A 20,996-nucleotide genomic window follows, 5' to 3' on the forward strand; every position below is an offset into this window, starting at 1 on the left:
CTGGTTGAAGGTCGTCCACTTTGGACAAAATAATATCTGCATCAGAGCCAGAATGATATTTTTTCTTAGATATTAGAGCAGACCCTATGGGGTAAGGGGACCCCACAACTCTCTTAGTGCTTCAGGCAATGGGTGAGGTTCAGGTGAGTCCAGGATGTGCACTGTATCTTTCTTCTAGATTCCTGTTCCAAATCAAGTAGAAATAGGAGCTTGGATCTTTTTCTTTCCAAGTGTATATTTTAGTGGGCTAATTTTAAAGAAAAAGTAGAAGAAAGTGAGTGGAAATAGCTTTTTCTCATTGGTTCTCTGGATGTAGGCTAAATCCCTTCCTGACAGTAAAGAATTTACCTTTCATTTACCTTTAAAGACCCAAACCAGGACAGCAACATTATATGGGCTGACCCTAACATCAGCCTTTGCAGGCATGCTGTGTATTTTGATCCCTCCATTTTACTGTTTTATCTGCTCTTAGACTCTCAGCTTTTGGAATAAATATTCTTTTTACTCTGTATAGTCTAAAAACCTGCAAAACAGCGTAGCTGTGATTTTGATACTGCCAGGTTTATAAATAATAGCAACAGTAAAGTCAGCAAATAATCTGAATCCCACCAACACGGAGGAAGAAAAGAAGATAGAAAAGTACTCAACTGTTTATCAGCAAATTTGTCAGTTACTTGAAATAGGACACAATTTTATTAGCTCACTGAAATTTTTAGCAATATGCCATCTTCAAGTAATTTTTGCTAAAGTTTCTGTCATCTTTCAGCTCATTCCTTCTTGAAGTCATTGTCTTGAAGACATCGCCCAAAACTAGTCCAGAGGAACATACTTCATTCTGAATAAATGTTTTCAACTATGGTTCTTATGTTTCTCTTTCATTCAGATTCTGAATATGCTTTCTGCATACTCCAAATTTCTGGTTCTTAATGCCATCCTGATTGTAGACTATATGCTTTATGATGCTGGACAATTTGTCTTTTCATTTTATTTCTCTTAGCCAAAAAAAATTTGTCCTAATAAATCTTACATTTCTTACAGTGTATTTTTTTCTGAGATCAATTACTGTCCATACAATGCCCAGAAATCACTAGAATTAAATACTGCAAATACAGTAGGTGTAAATGCTTGGTAAAGATTAGCTTTATTGCAGTGCCTGTTGTCCCAGTTTTCTGAAAATTCCAAACAGAGGAGAGGAGTAATGACTGGTTGTGTTAAGCAGGTTTATGCACATAGAGCCCATAAGTATGATCATGCTTTTACCTTATATGGGTCAATAATGGGTTTAAAAAGTCGGGAAAAGTTTAATCTAGTAGTCCTGATTTTAATCTGGTAATCTGCCCATCATCAAATCTATGAACTAAACCATTCCCATAGCCTCTCTCAGACGAACAGAGTATTCTGTGAAGCACTTCACTGTGATTGCTTTTTGTGGTGAAGTGGACATGTACCTACAGTGGACAAACACAGGTCTGAGTGGGAAAAGCAATACTGTATGCATATGTATGTGCATAGGTGCATGCATGGAACCTGCTAGGACAATTTTAAAGATTTTCCTATTTCATGAACAATATGTTCCACAACCATGGTGGTGGTTGTTTTCTTTTGCTGTTATTTGTTTTGTGACCTTTGTTAAGTAATGTGAAGCCCTATTTCATATCTCCCTCCATAAACTAGGTACTGAAATGCCCATTATATAAGTAACATTTAAAGATTAAAGATTATTTAAGATAATTAATATAATTAAGATAATTAAAGATTAAACATTAAAAGATGAGTTATTCTTTAGTATATCTTAGTATGAAACTTACTAGAAAGACTCACATTTGCTATTTCCCATATCACATTGTGGACGTGCATCTTTCACTCTAGGCTTATTTAAATTAAGAGATGGCTTTCCTGCCAGCTACCTCTAAACTTTTAGACACTTTTTGCAAGCCAAATTTTATTTTTCAGAGATTGAGTGACTGATTTAGGACCCTGTGGCATCAGGTATCATGACTTCATTCTAATTGCTTTTTGACAGTGTAATAACTCAAAGTTTAAGATCCTGGCTGAATTTGTAGGTAGCACTGTAGGTGGAGAAAGACAGAATCACTCTCTTCAGTGCCTAAATCAGTTCCAGTCCTTAACTAATATCCTCTGAGGTGTATTAAAGGAAGAATGAGCTCATTTGAATAACAAGGAAGCCTATAAGGGTTTGAGAGTGTAAAACTGCAGACTAAATGCTTTGGCTTGAAATATTGCTATGATAAGCAATGTGCCATATCAGGTTCTTGCCATTAATTTAATTAATCTCACAACAATGCAATAACTAAAGCTGTAGTTATAAATTTTGTATTTCTGAGCTCTATTCTAAGACATAGAGAGAAACTTTTTTGTGTGTAAAAGACAGCAGGCTTTAAAAGGCTGTATGTATTCCAGCTGCAAGAATTACAGCAGAGGATTGTGTAATTTTTTTGACCCACTGCAGGATGTCCTGCTGCTTTCCATGGGATTGCTCAGTGAACTGTATGAAAGCTGTTGATTATACCATAAGCAGTGATTTGAATTGGGGACTGTAGTCAAACAGCATATCACAATTCTGCCCAAGATTTATCTGGACACCATCGTTAAGAAAAATATGTTGCTGCATCATATTGATTATGGTATGAATCTTTGTCTTAGTGTTGGATATAAACTAAAGCTCCTGCACTTCCTTTGACAATATCTAGACAACAAAATTTTTGCTCTCAAAGTATTTCTAGTGTATAACTTTACGTTAAGCTTGCATCATTCCCACGCACAAAAGAAATACTTCTGAGCTTGGAGAGCTTTAGGTGTGATTCCAGCTACTGTCTAATAATACAGTACTTTGAATCTATAGGCATTTTGTATAGTGGATAAAGATACTGTGAAGTTCTGTTGCTACTACACTGTATTTGGTTAATGAAGGTGGGGGGTCCATATGAAGTGAACAGTTTCTCCCCTGACCTGCAAAAGAAATGTTAAAATAAAGGGTTGAGGTAGCTTTTTGGAAGGGCAGCACTCATTCTTCTGACTGGGAAAAATATTTTAGAACAGTTTGTCTGTTTTCAAGCAATAATGAAGTACTTAAAGGAGAGTACTTATCAGAACATAGACAAATAGTTTACTGGTACTGTGAACCGGTTTGGAAAATTGGAAATCCAGTGTAGATTATGCATCACCATATTATGTTGTTGCCTCAGATTCCGTAAACAGTTGCTTTGAGGTAATTCAAGATGTCTAATTTTCAGTACTCATTTTGTGATGTAGGCTACCTCTCCTTGCTTTGAGTCACCTTGGCCCATCACCATTGAGTGCTGAGGCATGTAAGGACTTCTAGCACTGGCAGCCAACAGGCACCAGCTGCATGGTAGCAATCCAAACAGTAAACAAAAGCCCTGAGAAATAGTCAAGGGTCTTTTAATAGTTTCCATGACATTATGACATTTTAGAGAATGTTCTTTTCACTCTCTTTCCTATTTTTTCTGAAAATGACTAAAATGTTTGTATTATTGAATCAGAACAACAGAGTACTAGAAAGGTATTGGAAACTGTTTCAAGCACTCATTTGCCTTATGGAGTGTTTCTAGCTGCTTCCCTTAGACCCTGGAAGAACCTTTACTGGTTTAAATTCATGTTAGTTAGGAGATAGTCAATAGTAATTCTCCAAAGAAGTTCTTGAAATTACTAAAATACTATACAGCACCTTTTAAAGTATATGCAAACCTGTTCTTTGATTATATTAAACTAATATTCATCTAGTTGGCAGTCAAATGTGTTGGCAAAATTCTAAAAGAGGAAACTCCAGGTATTGTACTCTCTTAAGGAGCTGCAGTTGTAAAAAATGAATTCAACCTCTTTTATTCATGACTTTAAAAACCTTGGAGACTCAAGAGCGTGGATTTGAGTATTGATGCTAAATATTCAAGAAACATACTAGTGAGTTAGGCAACCAGTTTTTATCAGTACTCTAGGAATTGCCACTTTAACTTTTGAGTTCCAGCAAATATTTTAAGGTGTAGAGTAGGTTGATCAATTATGTATGATCTTAATCATGTTGCATGTTCTTTTCTAATCAACTTCCTGTATTTCACACCCATTCATTCAGAAAGCGTATGCTGAAGTAGATACTATTTTTTTACGTTGCAGTACACATTAAAAAAAACAGAATTACTATAGCTACAATTTTATCATGAGATATATCATGCATTAAGATATTAAATTGTTTTGATAATGTCAGTATGTCTTCAGTGAGAGCCTATAATTCAATGGGCACAAGTTCTTCAGATCACTGAAGCATAAATTGAACTTCAATGCACAAGTAACTACACTTAGTGAAGTATTTAGTCATTTGCATAGATATTAACTTTAATGGGATTTATATATACTTTTGAACTTAAGTACATTTTTCAATGAACTGATGAATGTGGATTGGATTATACATTGTGAATTACTGAAAATTCTGAGGATTTTGGACCTACAGATCTCTTCTGAGCCACTAAATGCACTCAGTGGCACTCTATATCTCCACAGGTTGCAGAATTAAGGAATAAAGAAGATTTGCCTTATAGCTGTCAGTTTGTGTGGTAAGAGAGACCTAGAGATTGCCTTAACAAATGTATAATGTCTAAGACAGCCTGTGAAATACCAGTTTCACTGTTGCTAGGGATTAGGCTATCAGTATCCTTGCTCAGGTAAATGAACTACACACAGGGTTTATTTTCGTACTGATGATGGAAATTACAATGGCATTAAAAACGTGACAGGAATTTTTGGGTGATCTGGCATAAGGCTCTATTTCATTCATGCTAAACTGTAAGTAATTTTCTTTGTTTTTCCTCACTTCTGGCTTTTATGACTTGATAAATAGTGAACTTTTATTTATTGCTCTTCCCACTGTCCAATCAATTTTTATTTCCGCCTGTAACCTATGCAGCTTGGTTAGGAATTGTGCAGTCAGCCCTAAGCTCCTGACACAGGGAGGTTTATAAAGGCAGTGCTGTTACAGACACAAAGCTCTGTCCTGTTGCTCATACAACTCCAATCATCCTGACTGGGAGTAGGCACTGAGATCTTGGGCCTGCAAAGTGTCAGTCATCCCCAGGGGCCTGAGCTGTGTGTGACAATTATGTGGGCAATTATGACTCCAAAAAGACTAGTAGTATGCAAGGGACCTAGTTTAAAAATAAATATGGGAAATTTTTTGTTCAGCAACCAGAATGACCAACACTAACTGAAACGACTTCAGAATGCATTAAATACATGTGCCTCTCATTTGAGGAGTCTCCAGGTAGCAAGATACTATGATGTAGTTTACCTGCTTAGCTCTGTGTATTGATTCTATTTTGACAGATCTGTCTTTAGATACTATCTTGCTTTCTTGAAAAGTAGCCTAGCATCCTTTTATACTGCTTTTTCAGAGAGAAAATCCTGTCTGTAATATTATTTGTTGAGATTTTTATCACAAAGAATGGATGTAAAACAGAAAAGTTCTAATAACAACAGTAGGTTTGTGAGCATTATTGGTATTAAAGAAGTGCCATAGGGCTCTGATGTTCGAGACTAATGAAAACTTTGAGCTTTTTTTGGTGTATTTCTCTTACTACAGGAATTTATATGTATGCACACTCTAAGTAAGTATACACTCTAAAGATTGTTCTGACAACACAAATATTAAGTCACCATAATAATCAGTTATATATAATGCTTACCAAATCATTCCAAAGTGTGTCCATAATAACCCTGTTTTTACAGTACACAGCATTTTCATGAATGGAGTAGAAGTAGTTGCAGAAGCATTGCCAGGAAAATTAATGGATGACAAAGACTGAGAGAATAATAAACATTTATGAGAACAGGTAAATAATACAGAGTAACTGGAATTACAGGTAAATTAGACCTATTGAAATATAATGCACCGCCACTGCAAGGGTGGAGCACAGGCTCTACATCTGAAAGGGGGATCTATAGCTACGATTTATTTCACCAAATCTCAGACAGCTACAGGATAAATGTCATCATCTGAGCTAGTTGCTCTAGACTTTCTTTATGGATAAAATGGAGAAGAATGAACACACTTTGACTGTTATTCACCTGCTTTAGGGTAATACAAATTGCATCCTGAGGGTGTATTTTTGTCATATAGAAGGGTGGCCCAAATATCTACATTTGATCAAATAAATCTCAGCATGGGTGCCTGAACAGCAATGGAAAACATTGTGTTCTCCTCTGGCAAAGAAGGCTAATGTGACCCTTGAATCCATATAACAGGGGAGTCAGTAGAAAGAATGATGTCAATTTTCTTCACTATAAAAAACATTTATGAGATTGCCTGTGTATCATACAAAATACAGAGATCTTTGAAAAGGCTGTTTAAAAATGTGTCTAAAAAAATCACAGAAATTAATAGCTGAAATGGGATTACAGTGAAGAAGAATGGAGTATGACTGACAAAAATGCAATTACTATTTTCTGCTGTGCAGAATTATCAACCTGACAGATATCAGACTTGTAGCTGTAGAGATTAAGAATTGTTTGTCTGTTTGCTCCTCTTACCTTATAGTTTGTCTTAATTAAATCTCAGATGGATTTATCTTAGTTCCATTTAATGTTATTAAATTAAACTGACTTCTTAAAATAGACTTGCTGATCTTAATTTTCTCTTTATTAAAAGCATCTAAGTTTAATAAATCTCCCCCAGCTGGTTTTGATGTCACTTTTAAATTTCTGAGTAAATACAGTAATGTTGTAACTAAGTTGGATAATGTTAAGCAAAGGTTATTCATACTGCCCTGTGAAGGTGCTAGTCTTTTAGCACTACTTGTATGCAGGGTCTGGGGAAACCTTCATCTTGATTTCAATGCCTAAATAGAGCACTTAAACATGAATGGTGAGAAGAACTCCTAAATTTTCAAATATCTATATGATTTAGAGTGTTACTAGCCTGTGCAGTTCTTATGCACTTCCAGACACTGGAGTCAGTAATCCATGAAGAGCTGGTATTGATTGTGGGAGGGAATGCAGCCTGCCTAATACTGAGCAATGTACTGCACAGATTCAATATGGCATCCAGCTCCAATGTGACTTACTTTACTCTGAGAATTCAAAAATAAAAAGTACAAATTCAATTTGTTCAGAACTTAAAGTTCAACCCCTCGCAAAAGCCTTACAGGGAACACAGAGTTGTTTTTGTCTGCAAATAGAGTACCTTTGGAATTGGCATGTGGCCCATCCACCCTGTTCAGAGCTGTGTGACAGAAAACACAAGGCTTCTGGAGAGGACAACCTTATGTGGGTTGCAAAGGATAGCTAAACTGGCATTTGTGGACCTGGCATTATTTTTCATGGAGCAGGGCAAGGGAGCTTTTAAAGCTTCAGAAATCACATGTAAATCTTGAATCATGACAGGGCTGTGTGCACTGATAATTTCACATTCTCGTAGTTCTTAATGAAATACATTGACAAGACTGAAGGTGAGTGAATCTTCAGCTGAAGCTGTAGGCTTCTGTAAACCACAGCCTTCACAATAAGAGATGAAAATTCTTTGATTCTGAGTTTAAACTTTATCCAGAAAATGTTTCATAGAAGGTGACCTCAGATATTTTGGGAAAGCACTCAAGTGTGCTTTCTTTTGCTGTGTCTGTAGCTGCCTGCACCTGTGATTGCCCGGCAGGCCCTCGTGCCCTCTTTGCTCTGAAGCACTCCTGTCAGAAATTTAGTACAGCTGCAATATCACAGCTTGCATATCACATTTTCTCACTGACACTTTTCTTCACCTTTCTGAAAGGGAAACTTCAGAAGATCTGCAATGTCTTTACTCATTTAATGCTTTTCTGTGCTGTCCAGCATAAAACAATGGGTTACTGAGTTTACTGGAAACATACATTCGGTAGCTCCTGCACTTTCAAATAGAATCAGAAATAGAAAATCATTATTTATGCTTTCAGAGCACAGTGTATCAGAGATCTGTTCTAAAATGTCATGCCCTAATTTAAATGTGTCTGAGCTCCTCTGTTCTGTTCAGATGCACATCTGTAGTTGCTTAAATTTTTAGAAATTTTTAAAAATTAAGAAAATCATAAGCAATGGATAGCAATTTCTATGAAATGTTTAGGTACAGCTTTTAAAATGTTAAAATAATACAGTTCAGAAAGCTTAAAAGTTAAAGCTTCCACAAAAGAGAAAGAACAGATTTATCTGCTGCTATCACACAGGATTATTATTATGATGTAATAAATTTTGTGTTCAAAAGAAGGTGTTATTATTATTATTGTGATTTTCCTGTCTTTCAAAAATATCATACCCAATAATATTTCATATTAGACCCCTAATTTCTGTTTGAACTATGGTTTATAGGTTTTTACCCTTTGAAAAACTGACATTTGCTGGTGGTTACATTGCACTCTTTTAATCCATTTGTGTATTTAGAAGAGAAGATACTGGTCAGGGAAAACTTTAGTCCTTATTTTTCGCCTGTCTCAGGGTAGGCCGGAAGTCCGATACCTCCTACAAAGCTTTGCTTATTTCTGCCTTTGTGGGACTGGATACCTGAATACTGAAAATAGGCATATAATGAAGATGCCCTTGGACATACTTCAAATAGGAGGAGTGCTGGGAAGGAGAAAAAGTATAGGGGTTACTCACCATTTGGAGTTTCTCTCTCCCTTCTCTGAAGGGAAGTGAGGAGGGCTTCATGGTTTCCTCTCTGTGGACAGTGTTGGTCTTGTTTCTCTACATCTCTGAGAAGGAGAAAGATGAGTTTTGTAGAGAGAACAGAAAATCCATGTCTTATTTCTATACTGCAAGGTAAACATGAAAGGAGAACTAGTCCTTAATCAATCTTTCCAATGTTCAGGAGAGTTTTGGAGGTACAGTGCATAACAGATGAGCAGTGTTGGGGCTGTGGGAGACTTTTGGGGAGAGGACAATGGTGTTTACTGGTTAGCATGTGCTTGCTTTGGTAAGAGAAATATCTTCTCTCAGAGGACATGCTGTCCATGTGGGAATCTTTTAGATGTCAGGATTTTAAATACTGGGATGACAAAGAACAGGAAGTATAAAAAACAGAAGACTAACCAGGGGAAGAGGCGTGGTGTGAAGGAACAGGAAGGAAGGAGAAGCATTCTTTTGTACTTTGAAGATTACACTCCTTTCTAAGGAGAGTTCCATTAAGGATGGAATGTGTTCAGGACACCCAAATAGCAGAAGAGATAGGGAGAGAATGGATTCTTAGAAAGAGATAATAGAGAATGGAACAGGTGATTATTTTCAAATGCTTATTTCTGTGGTGTCCAATGTCTGTATTGTTTCAGGAGATTATGCTTTTACAATAAAACTTCCTATCACTTAAAGCCAGAACTGCAGATCATTTTATATTTGACCAATCTTCAAACAAATTACAGTCCTCATCAGATACCCTCCAGTTTTCTTATCTCTCTCTCTTTTGTTAATGCTTTGTTATGAGTGGTTATAACTTAATTTTTACAAGTGTCACCAAAATAGAGCCGAGACTGTAATATTTAAAGCAAATATTGACATTTAGTGCTATATTGTGTTTGACAAATGATTTTTATGAACATTTACAGGATGCACTGGGCACAGCTGATCATGTTGGCTCTCCATGTTTCTCCTGAAACATAGGTTGCAATGAGCATCTACAAATTTAAAAGTCTGAAGAATCACTGGACATAAAAGCCGAAAGTATTCGGAAAGAAAAAAAACCAAACTAATGTTCTGATCTAGAAGCTATAGAAATGTTCAAGCTATAGAAGATGTTCAAGAAAGTATTTTTAAAAAGTAATCTTGTTATTGAATCCTTTATAGAGCAAAATTTCAAAATAGTGAAATTTAGGGAAAGAAAGGTAATTCTTTATAGCAGGAAAATTTTGCTTTACAGAATATTTTGCATTTGCACACTTTGAAGAGGCAAATAGATTTCAAGGGTAGAATTTTGTCTAAATTGCTTAGGTGGGCCTTCATGCTTTATGTGCTCTAACCAAATTCAAGATGATGTGAAGCTGAGAGGTTTCAGGTGTGACAAGTTTAGCTCATAGCTTGTTTTAGAAGAAGAACTGAATATTACTGGAAATTTTCATCTAGAGGTTTAGAAGCACAGATCTGATCAGTCAGGGATAAGTAGTCCAAGGGATAGGTAGTCCACAGAGATTTTCAGAAAGCTCCAGTGTAAAAATGATGAATCTCCAGGTCTGTTTTATCAAGTGTTATAGCAGCACCTGCCATAGTATTGGAAGGAAAGAGAATTGGAATTGAAATGTTATTGCATCTCAACTCATTTTTAATGAACAATTTCTCCCTGCACATGCTTGGAATAAGGAGAAAGCAGGTACTAGAACCCTCTCCCATCTGGAATAATTGCTCAAAATAAGTCATGCGATCAATTTTGTCTTTCCTTGTTCCCTAGATTGTCAGTTCAGCTAGCACATCTAGTGACACTTCTGCCTCCAATGGCTTGTACCTGTCTTAAGAGTATTGCAAAGTTGTGTTCTTGTCATAGAAAAGTGTGTGGTGCAGGTGTCTTTTCTGTCTTTTCTGCTTTCCCCAAGAGCCTTCAACACTTCTACTCTGTTTTCTGCAGCACACCTCTATCTGCAAAAGCTGAATTGTAAAGCATGCCAGTTTCAACCATCATAAAGTTGTCATGCCTTCTTGTGACTAGATTATCTGGTCTGATTATTTTTTGGACCAAGACAAAACTATTTTGTTGTTCTGAGAAGCAAACTCTTGTGGTAATGTCAGTGTTAGAAATAAGGAAAATAATTAGGCAGAAGTTGCTAGCTTTTCCTTTTTTTTCCAAAGCCTCTTCTTTTTCTTCAGCTGGTGTTCTTTTCTATAAACGAAAAAGGCCTGTCTATTGCTGGCAGCGCTGCACACCTGGAGGTTTGACTGGGAACATGTTCTGAAAAAAGATGCTTTGAAAGGGTGTTACTCCTGTTACAGTGGAAAGCTGTATCTCCTGTAGCTGTTAGATTGCTGCCATGCTCCTAGATTGAATTGAACCATTCAGTGTAACTTTTAATCATGTCAATTATTTTCATAATTCCAACTCCAAGGCGGCTTTGTATTTTTAGCTGGCTTAATAGTACCACTTGGCCATGACTTTCAAGGTGTTTTCCAAAGGAGAGAAACAGCTTACTTGGAAAAAGGTTATTAGGCTAGAAGGCAGTGTTCCCAGTGGCAACCTCTCCTGATTATTTTGCAGCCCCTGCTTGGCTGCCTGTTTGGAAGCAGCTTCCATGCCTTGAACTAGAGCGTTTAGTAAAGGACACAACTTGTTTCATGTGTGGAAATCTGATGAAGAACAGTAGAAGTGTAAAATGCCAAGCTAGCCATGTCTTTGCTTGTTCTTGCATCAGCCAATCCCTAAAATTCCTCATCTTGGGAACACAGAAAACATCTCATTGAAACCTGTGACTTAAATGCTTCCCAGAGCCAGGCATCCTGCCCAGCTCCCTCCATCCTAAACTCTCATACAAAAGGGATAAAGACCATGAACCCAGAGAGGGCTGGGAGATTATTGGTCCAACAGACACTCTCCATTCTCTACCTGGATCTGAAGCCAGCATTGACTTAACCCTGTGCACTAGTGTGAAGGCTGGAAACCCCAACCTTGCCCTGCTTTGTGTTGTTAATGAAACGCTAGAAGACAACAGTAAGCAAATCAAAAAGCCTCACTAGACAGCAAAAGATTAATCCCATCAGAGTGAACACTTTAGTCATTCATCCATCAGTCTTGCTGTGTGCAAATTGAGCCCTAATGATGCATCAGTCTTTGGCCTTGCTGCTTAGTTGTTTTCCTTCTTTCACTTGTAAATCTCTCTCAATTCCCATGTTTTTGAGGTTTTGGTTGCTAGGCTTACAGCATGTTAGAGAAACACTCTGAATGATACTTGGGCCAGTGAGAAAAGATAACTTAAAACAATTTTTCTGGTTTGGTAGCTCCTTAAATGGAAAATTTCACATCATTATTAATATCTTATAGGCTGGATTTATTTTTTAGGTCAGTCAATGAGCAGCACTTGGTCCACAAAGGCATTTTAGAGAGATTGTTGTAGGTTAACCGGCTGTGTTCAGGAGTAGATGTAGTCCCATAAAAATCAGTAGAGGTTACGTTGGCACTAAGACATTCAGTATCTATCTACTGCAAAGCTGGAAGAGGGCTGGGCAGGTTCAGTGTGCTGATAAAATTTCTGTGATATGAGCGGGTTTGTCCTAACATTCACCTTGTGCCTTTTGGTGGCAAATTCATCTCTGCACAAAATTATTTCCAGGTGATCATTTTGATCAGAGAACTGATTGTAAGGGAAGTTCATGTTCAAAATGCAGTGGGGTCAGGCCTCCCTCCTTGTAAGGCCCTACAGAGGGGTAGGGCAGCTGAGAACAACCTTGATTTAATCTTGATTTAATCATCCCAGGAATCCACAGAGGTCTGCTGCTTCATGAAGCAGTTGGAAAGACAAAACGGCAAATTAAATGTGAAACTGAGTGCTGATTCTTACTGTAAATATTTCTGAATTTATGGCAAATGTGCTGCAGTGGAATAAGAAAATGGTGCAATTCTAGGCATTTACAGATTATGGGCTTTTCAGTGGAGGTACTTCTGTGATTCCTGGTGAGCACCTGTTGGTTACAAAGTGCTTGGTTAGATTTTAACATACTTTCTCTGTTCCTCTGCAGGCCTCTACCCCTGCTGAAGGCTGATCTTTTTAGAACTGTATTTAAAACACTCCTGCAAGACTTTGCACTTAAAAAACCTCTTCTGCAAAGTAGTAGGGCCTTTTATAAGGGGAGAGAGGTAATGAACTGCAGTGTAATACAGGCCAGATTTTTAAAGGTATTTAAGTGCTATAGCAATGGAAATTGAAGAACTAGATGCTTTTGGAAATCCCTCAAGATGCTTAACTGTGTCTGTAGATGCTTTAATAAATTTGTTCCAAGTGGTTTGCCTAAGGTTCAGTTAGTCACTGCTAGAGAGTTGAAATAGGAAACTTTCTCTTTACTGCTGTAGCCATTAATCATTTTTTGCTTTCTTTATGACAAAGCGATGGGAAAATGTAGCTGTTTGTAGAATCTGATGGAATAGGGAAGAAATAGTAAGGAGTTATAAAATGAAAGTTCAGCTTTTTTCTGAGTTGTAGACTTCTTCTCTAACCTTACGTTTATAACTGTAATGGATGAGTGTAGACTCCCACTGTTTGTCTCTATAATCACCATGCAGTTAATCAAAATTATTTGCTAAATCCTTCCTACAGTGTGCTTAAGAGAAGTCTTAGGGAGCAAGTCTCTGAAAGAATTTGATCTCCTCAATGCATTTTGATAGTAAAAATCACATGCTATTATTTCTTTTTTTCTGTTTGATCATAGTCCTTGTTGCAAACTTAATATCTGATTTGAGTGTTTAATGTTTCCAACTTTGCATTCATTTTTCTTTATATCATCTCATTTACTTATGAAGACAGAGTGAGTATGAATTCCAGGTGAAATGGTTTTTTTTGTGTTTACAAAAAATAGCAATACAGTCTCCACAAGTAGGTTTTAACAGTGAAATCCTTTTACCCTATTTTTCATCATTACTTCATATTCTCATTTTACTGTTTTTCTCATTAAATGCATTTGTTTCCATTAACCAGGATGCTGAGAAATTGGCCGGTGAAGACCATGCCTGGAAAGCAGTCAAAGATGCTGTAAATGAAGTGAGATATCCAAAATCGAAAGAAGGTATCCTTTCAGTGACAGGCTACAGTCTGTCATTCAGTTGTGAAAAGAGCCCCTTAGTACACAGTTTCTCTTGAGATTAATTTCCTTACATTTACATTCTTTTTATTGTAATGTTTTTTAATTCATTCGATGTTTAAAATGTGTAATATTCTTAATTGTATTAATAATAGAGTCTCTGATTACTTGGAATGGAACTGCTTCATGGCAGGAATAGTAACTACCAAGCACGTAAAGGGATATTTTGGCTCTGCTTTATATTTGTGCTATCACAGCCCACCATTTCATATAAATCCACTTCTAAATGAAAGAAAGCTTAGTCTGGAATGTTGTTAAATTCTTTGTTCTGTTACTCTCAGTGTGAACATTTACAGGTTCTCATTCTTTGCACATCAATGACAATAACAAGGAAATAATCACAGTCAGGTTCACAGCAGACATTATAGCATCATTAAAATAAGATTTAATAATATATAATAATAATTGGTAATTAAGCAAATTGAATGAAATTATCTTGCACTAATAAACAGAACTGGAGTCTAATGGCTGTCATGTAGAAATTCAGTCCAATTAAAGAAATTAGTGAACAGCAGCAACCAAGAAAAGACGAACAGAAGAGCAGTGGAGATTTTTTCTAGAATAGTATGGGTTTGTTGAGCTCTTTCTTATCTTGGTCTGTTTGGTGGAATTTCCCTGACTGGGAATTTGGCCCATTGTGGCAAGATGCCTTGCCTTTTTGAGAAACATGGGTTTTCTCTCAAGCTGGAAAGAATTTAATCTTCCAGTACTCCTTTTCGGCAGCACGAAAAACAAGTTTGCATAATTATATTCCAGGCTGGAAACAAGTGATCGCAATTTACACAGTAACAAAAAACCCAACCCATTACACTGAGTTTGTTTCTTTCTAATCCAGAGAGATTAATTTTTTAACAAAGGGGAAACACTCATCTCACCTTGCTTTAATTTCACATAGTTTCTAGTCTGTTTTAAGTTCCTCTGTAGTCACTGGATTGAAACAGACAGTACTGAAATAGATCTTCAGGGCCCATGATTCAACCTGCATGTTAAATTATAGATATGCAACCTGAAGTTGCAATAGTTCTTATACTGAAACTATGCAGTCAGAATACTGGTCCTATTTAATGCTCCTGTATTTAATTGCAGGAAAAATTGCATTAATGTATTTTGCAAGTGTCTTTAATTAAGATTACTGATTTAACTGATAATTAAAAATTAATCAAATGCATGGTAATATAATATATCAGGACGGGTTGGAAAAATCTATTGTTTTCTGTTCAGCTTCTGTTCTCAGTCATGGGCTATTTGAAATGTGTCATCTTTACTTCCACATTTACTGCACCACAATACCAGAGCTAACTGACATGTGGTGGTGAGTGCAGTACTTGAAGAGGGAACTTGACTTTTTTCCACTTGCCAATAATGAGTAGAAAACCTTCCTGGCAGACTGAGGCACACAGTTATTAGTTCCTGCATATATAATTTTTTTTAACAAATTAACCCAACAGTTTCTACAGTAGAGAAAGTTGGTGACTCTCACAGTCTGACCTACTGATTGTAACTGATGCAGTGTTGTAGTGCTAAATCCACTGTTAGATCTGCTTGAGGCAGTCCTCCTCTACTCCTGGGCAGATGCAGGACAGGCAGCTCTTTGGTACTTTTGCAGCTGATGGCAGGTTTTCTAGTTTGCAGTTTTATATACCTGCAAATTTGGTCCAAACAGGTTTTGTTTTATAGCACATCTGCTATTAGATGATAGTGAGTGAACAAAGCAGAATAATGAGAAGTAAAAGCAGACATATTGTGCATCAGCTAAAATGGTAATCTTTCAAGAAAGTCAGTGGTTTGTACTTTCTACAAAAATTGTATCAAGTGGAAATAACATCCCTCATTCTTCTGTTTTTCTGTCCTTAATCAGTTGTAAAGAATACATGGATGTTTGCCAAAGATATAAAGGTTAAGGTGCAATTTTATAATAACACATTCCTTCCCTTATATGGCTCTTTCAATCCAAGGGCATGAGAGCAATTCACAAATAATTAGTTTAGCCTTGTAACAGCCATGCTATAAATCCTGGCCCACGGTGGTCACATTCTTAAATTTAAGTATGTAAATATTCCCATGTTCAAGATGGACTAATTACTTCATCACAGGTTTGTCATTGTACACTTTAAATTCATTGCTGGATTAGTGTGAATAGTACTTGGAGTAATTAGTGAAGATAACTAACTGCTGGGCTTCCTTGAGCTGATTGTGTGGAAAGGGCTATAATACAATCAATGTTATTACTTCTCTTACTGTAAGTCTAATTTTTTCTTTATTTCATTTTTTCTAACTTATGTGAGTGGTATCTTTTTGGTGTTTAGACTGCTTGCATTCTGGGACTCCCAGGGGTACAATCACAGGTGGTAATACTCATTTAAAAAATGCAAATATTGGGGTTCAGATTAGGTGTGGTCAGAGAGAGAAGAATCTGGTCCACAGAGAAGTCAAATCAGTGTAGAATGTAATGAGAAAAGTGATGTGTGCTAAGTAATATCTAAAAAAAGTGAAAGCAAGGTTATCTTTCCTCCATTCCAAACTCACAAAAAAATCTTCTTGTAGCATTGAAGGTGAAAATCTCCTTTACTGCCAAGATCATTAGTCCTGAATTACAGTTAGACATCAAAACTGTGATGCTTTTCTTTCTCATGCATGAAACATGCAGCTGTACATGAAAAAAAATCACAGTGCTCTTTATGACTGTTTCAAGGAGAAAGAAAATGAATTAATTTTAAGAAAAGGTTCTAATTTCATGAGAATTCTAAACAAAATTTTGAACAACTTAAAAGAATGAGTCATTATATCTTTTTTTAGTGCTGGGGCTTTTTTAAAGACACATTTCCATGGACTCTTGCCCCTGGCTTTAAGAACTGTAGTATCTTAAGTAAATAATGTTTCAGTACTTAAATAAAAGTTATATGATTTTCTGTTATGTATTAAAATATCCTTGTAATTTGTCCTCTTTCTTTTGCCATTTATTGCTAAAATACTGCCTTATTTAGAAATTGTTTTGCTACATATAAATGAAGCACAGTTACCTAAACTACCACTTCTCTATTTAAGTATTTTCAAGAATTGTAGCAGAGTCTGGAATGATGGCAACTTTTCTATTTTAATGCTTTGTAGCTCTTACTCCTTGCTAAATAGCATTTAGAAGTTGTATTTTTGTTTGATTAAATATATTTCTTTAACTAAGGCCAATAACAGAATGGAAGCATGTTCTGGCGAGATGCCAGAATCTCTTGAGCAGCAGTGAGGGTCATCTACCAGATACAAATATCTATCAGCTGAAAATGCTTGACTGTGCCATGGATGCCTGTATTAACCTTGAATCTTGGGAAGAAGCATCGTATTATGGCAGCAGGACTCTGGAACCATACAGGTAAGGGGCGTAATTGGTTCAGCTGCTTCCAAAGATGGGGGAGAGCTGGCTGTCTCATTAAAAGCGAAGACTGCGCTTCATCTTGATGCTTCTTACTGTTTTTATTTCTTGTGTATATCTTGCATTGATTTCTAGGTTAATGAATGAGGCAGAACTCTCATTCTGCTTTCACAGTCAGGCTGAAAGCAAATAAAAGGATAACAGGAACTAGAATAATAAAAGCTGGTTATTATCTCCTTGCTTTTTCACATGTTCAGATGCTGCCACATCCCTGGTCAGAAGCCGACTTTCAGACTCCATTGACATGAGGGTATCAGTGTTTTATGCTGAGATAGGGTGAAAGTGAGGGACAGGTAGCTGGTTGAAATAATGTATATTCTCCATATACTCTATACATAGAGTTTACAGAAAGAATAAAAAAATCTTGCAAAATGCAATTTCAACTGGAAATTAAAAAGCTCCTGGTCCTTATTTTAGGAAGAGGTCAAGGTGGTGAAGTACTTGCTTCTCTTCTCACCTGGTCAATACTTTCTCCTGTGCTATGTGCTGGGAGAGTTTCTGAGTATGATGGTCATTTGTTGATACGGAAGGATAGTCTAGGAGATCATACATCATGTGGTAAGGCTTGAAATTGATTGGAACCTGGGGCTGTAATGCAACTTTGGTCATCCAGTAGAGAAAGGGCAGGTGCTTCTGCTTCTCTAAAAGCTTTAAGACTCACATCTTTGGGTTCTGAATAGTTCCATTGTTTGTAACTAAGTGTAAGCCTGTGCTGAGTGTCCAGAGATAATGCCATTCACACATGAATATTCATTCTTGGTGAGGTATTTCTTAGAGCATCTATTTCTTCTCTTGGTGCACCACATGATGTTTCAGTGCAACATGTGATGTTGAGAAGTGTGAGGGGTGTGCTAGAGCTGAACAATATGCTCTGCTGTGAATATGAACATTTCAGATGTTACATATTTTCCCTAATCAAATGGAGATGCCATCAGCATTCAGCATTTCACCTGAGGAAATTCCACATGGCAGCCTGCTTCTGAATAAAACTCAGGGCTTCACTTGAAGAACATAGTGTTTCAGAGCTTTCACTAAAAAGTGATTGTTGATAAAACCTGCATAGGCTATGGTACATCACAGCTGTGGAGTAGCTCTGTGTTCATAATGACTATTCCTTTTCATAGAAGAGGACATGAGTGCCTACAAATTTTCACATTTCTTCAGGGTGAAATTCATGTTGTGCATGTCCCACTTAACCTTTTAAACAGGGCTTATGTAGTACTGCAGCAGTACATGCTTCCTGCCAGTGTTCTACCTTGTGGCACACTTCAGATGAACAGAGTAGTCTGCCTGTTTAAATATTCCCTTATTAAGTAAAAAACCCAAACCTCACTTGTTTTGGGTTGGCTTGGTTTTTTTATAACTTGTTAATTCAGTTATTCACAACTGAAAATGGAGCATTTTTTTCTGCAGACATTTCTGAGAGCAGAGATTACAGTGAGACCAAGTGCAATTTTACCAGATAATTTAATAAAGCTTTCTCTGTTTTGCTTGCTGAAGTGTACCATAGTTTTCAAGCTGTTTAATGCAGCAGTTTGGAGAGGAAGGAAAGGATTCGACTGTGCATCCAGTTAGTATCTCTTAAGGTAATAATTATTTACATGAGATATTTGACTTTTTTTGCACCTTGTAGAGCTTGTCCTTATTCTCTCCTCACCCAAAAGCATTATTTAAGGGAGATTTTCAGTTTTTTCTTTTTCTTTATACCTTCAAGTCATCACTACAAGCTTTGACACACCTGAAACAGAATCTTCAGTTTCTCATTACACCAAATTGTGCCCTAAGCAGCAGGAGAGAAAATCCTAGGAAATCCTTTGGGATACATTGAATTTCTCCTGTTGAATCAATCTACTGCTTGGCTGCTCCTGCAGTTCCATTATAGCTACCTATTTTCCTTTCCTCAGCTCTGGAAAAAGTATTCATACAGATCTCCACAGGGAATCACCTGAGAATTCGTGCAGTCCATATAAATAGGAAATCATTGTTACAACTTTAAAGGCTCTGGAGATTTGGTCAGAACCGGTTTTAATTTCGGGTAGTGTGTTTATTGTGCATTTTTCATTTCTTTAGCAGCAAGATTAATTTTCAGTGCTGTGTAACACATTGTGTCATAATGTATGTTTTCATTATGATGGTTGCTGTCTTTTTCAGAATCATCCACTTCATGTAAGTGGCAGAGATAGATGTCTGAACTACACAGAACTGATTTGTCATGTTGAGTATCAGCCCCTGTGTTTTAGGTAGCGATAGTAACCTATAAGGAGCGTTGTTCAGGACCTCTGAAATGGTTTTAGCAAAAAGAAAGGGAGTGTCTGCCAAGACGAAAAGCTGCCTTCTCCTTTTGTGCTGAACCATAGCCATCCATTTTTTGTTAAAACCTTCGACATGTACTTTCACTGAATAGCCTAAGCCAAGCGTATCTACACGGCTTTCCTTGTAAATGCTACAGTAATAGCCTGTCTGTCCAAGAGCCTTAACAAAAGTTAAGACATTTGCCTAAGTGAAAGCTGCCCCACGTCATAGTCAGCACTCAGCAGCTTGCAAAAATAAACTTCCTTTCAAAACCCTCATGAGCCTTAACCACAGAATAACAGAGTATCAGCAAGAGGTGTTACACGGGTTTGTCATGTCTCAGTTAGCACATTCACACACTGGGCTGACTGCTGCTCATGAAGGATCAGATTCAGAGATACTGAGAAAGACAGATTTCCCTTTGGTTACCTCAAAGGAAGGACCCAGCATTTAGCCCTTAAATTACTGACAAGGCACATATGTTCTGGGGATTAGGTTTGGGGTATTTTTTCCCCTTGTCTCAAGTATTCAGTGCTTTACACTGCTGCCAGAAGGTGGAAGGATGCACCTGTTATAAAACTCTGCTAGATGTCCTCAGCTATTGTGACAAGGGTGAGAGGAGGAAAAGAACTATGTGACACCACAGGCCCGCTGGACTGACCTGCTGGATAACACCATGTCACCTCTTTGGGGTCATGTGATGTCAGGTCTGGTGAGATTCTGATACAGAGACAACAAAAACGTTCATCGATTTCTGCTCTGCACTGCTCATAATCCCCTGCTGAATTTCAAGCTAGTGTAGAAATCCCACTGATTTTCAGATGGGTTGTTTTAATTAACAACCCTTCATTTCCCGTGCTGCAGCATTAGAAGTAACTGGAGGGTTCCAATATTAACAAGAGAAAATTCCTTTTTTTCATCCCATACAGAAGTGTTTTGCAGAAGTGCTGCTCTGGCTCTTCACCCAGCAGCCTTGCACATCCTTCCCCCTCCATCCCCTCTCCACTGAGTCAGCACAAATACAGGGCTGGTGCAATGTGACTGCTGTGCTTCTGGAGTGGGAGGGAGCTGGGTAGGTGCAAGCACCCCATATTTGTCTTATCTGTGCATCATTTGTCTGCCCTTCTGCCTCCTCCTATTCTGTATCCCTTCCAGTGATGTTTTGCAGTACTCCATTACTTCACCTTTTGCCAGTGACTGAGTTCATTTAGGACATAGGGAAAGCAGTCCCAGTGAGTGCAATTTTGGATTGTTTTGCAAAGGGCTGGGTTTAAGAACAGTGGCTGGTATGTTCTTGGTTTTTTTTATGAGAACATGGTTGAATTTTGATTGGGTTAATGAAATACCAGGCAGGAATTTTTGATTTAGAATTCTAAGTCAATATACATGATGGTCTGTATTTTCTAAGTATGTGAACTTCAATCAAAAGGCAGATTAAAAATTGATGGTTGCTATAGTATCCTTTTCT

General features: G+C 37.2%; 1 protein-coding gene across 6 annotated transcripts in view; it reads left to right on the top strand.

The window, feature by feature from the left end:
• Positions 1-20,996, top strand: part of SMYD3 (SET and MYND domain containing 3) — a 399,660-nt gene that overhangs the window by 335,606 nt on the left and 43,058 nt on the right. For all 6 annotated transcript variants that reach the window (XM_048299062.1, XM_048299064.1, XM_048299063.1 and 3 more), the window contains 2 exons: positions 13,650-13,737; positions 17,002-17,176. In XM_048299062.1, the coding sequence (XP_048155019.1) occupies positions 13,650-13,737; positions 17,002-17,176 (263 nt within the window). The remainder of the gene's footprint in view (positions 1-13,649; positions 13,738-17,001; positions 17,177-20,996) is intronic.

Source organism: Corvus hawaiiensis, chromosome 3, assembly GCF_020740725.1.
Source record: "Corvus hawaiiensis isolate bCorHaw1 chromosome 3, bCorHaw1.pri.cur, whole genome shotgun sequence".
NCBI classification, from domain to species: domain Eukaryota; kingdom Metazoa; phylum Chordata; class Aves; order Passeriformes; family Corvidae; genus Corvus; species Corvus hawaiiensis.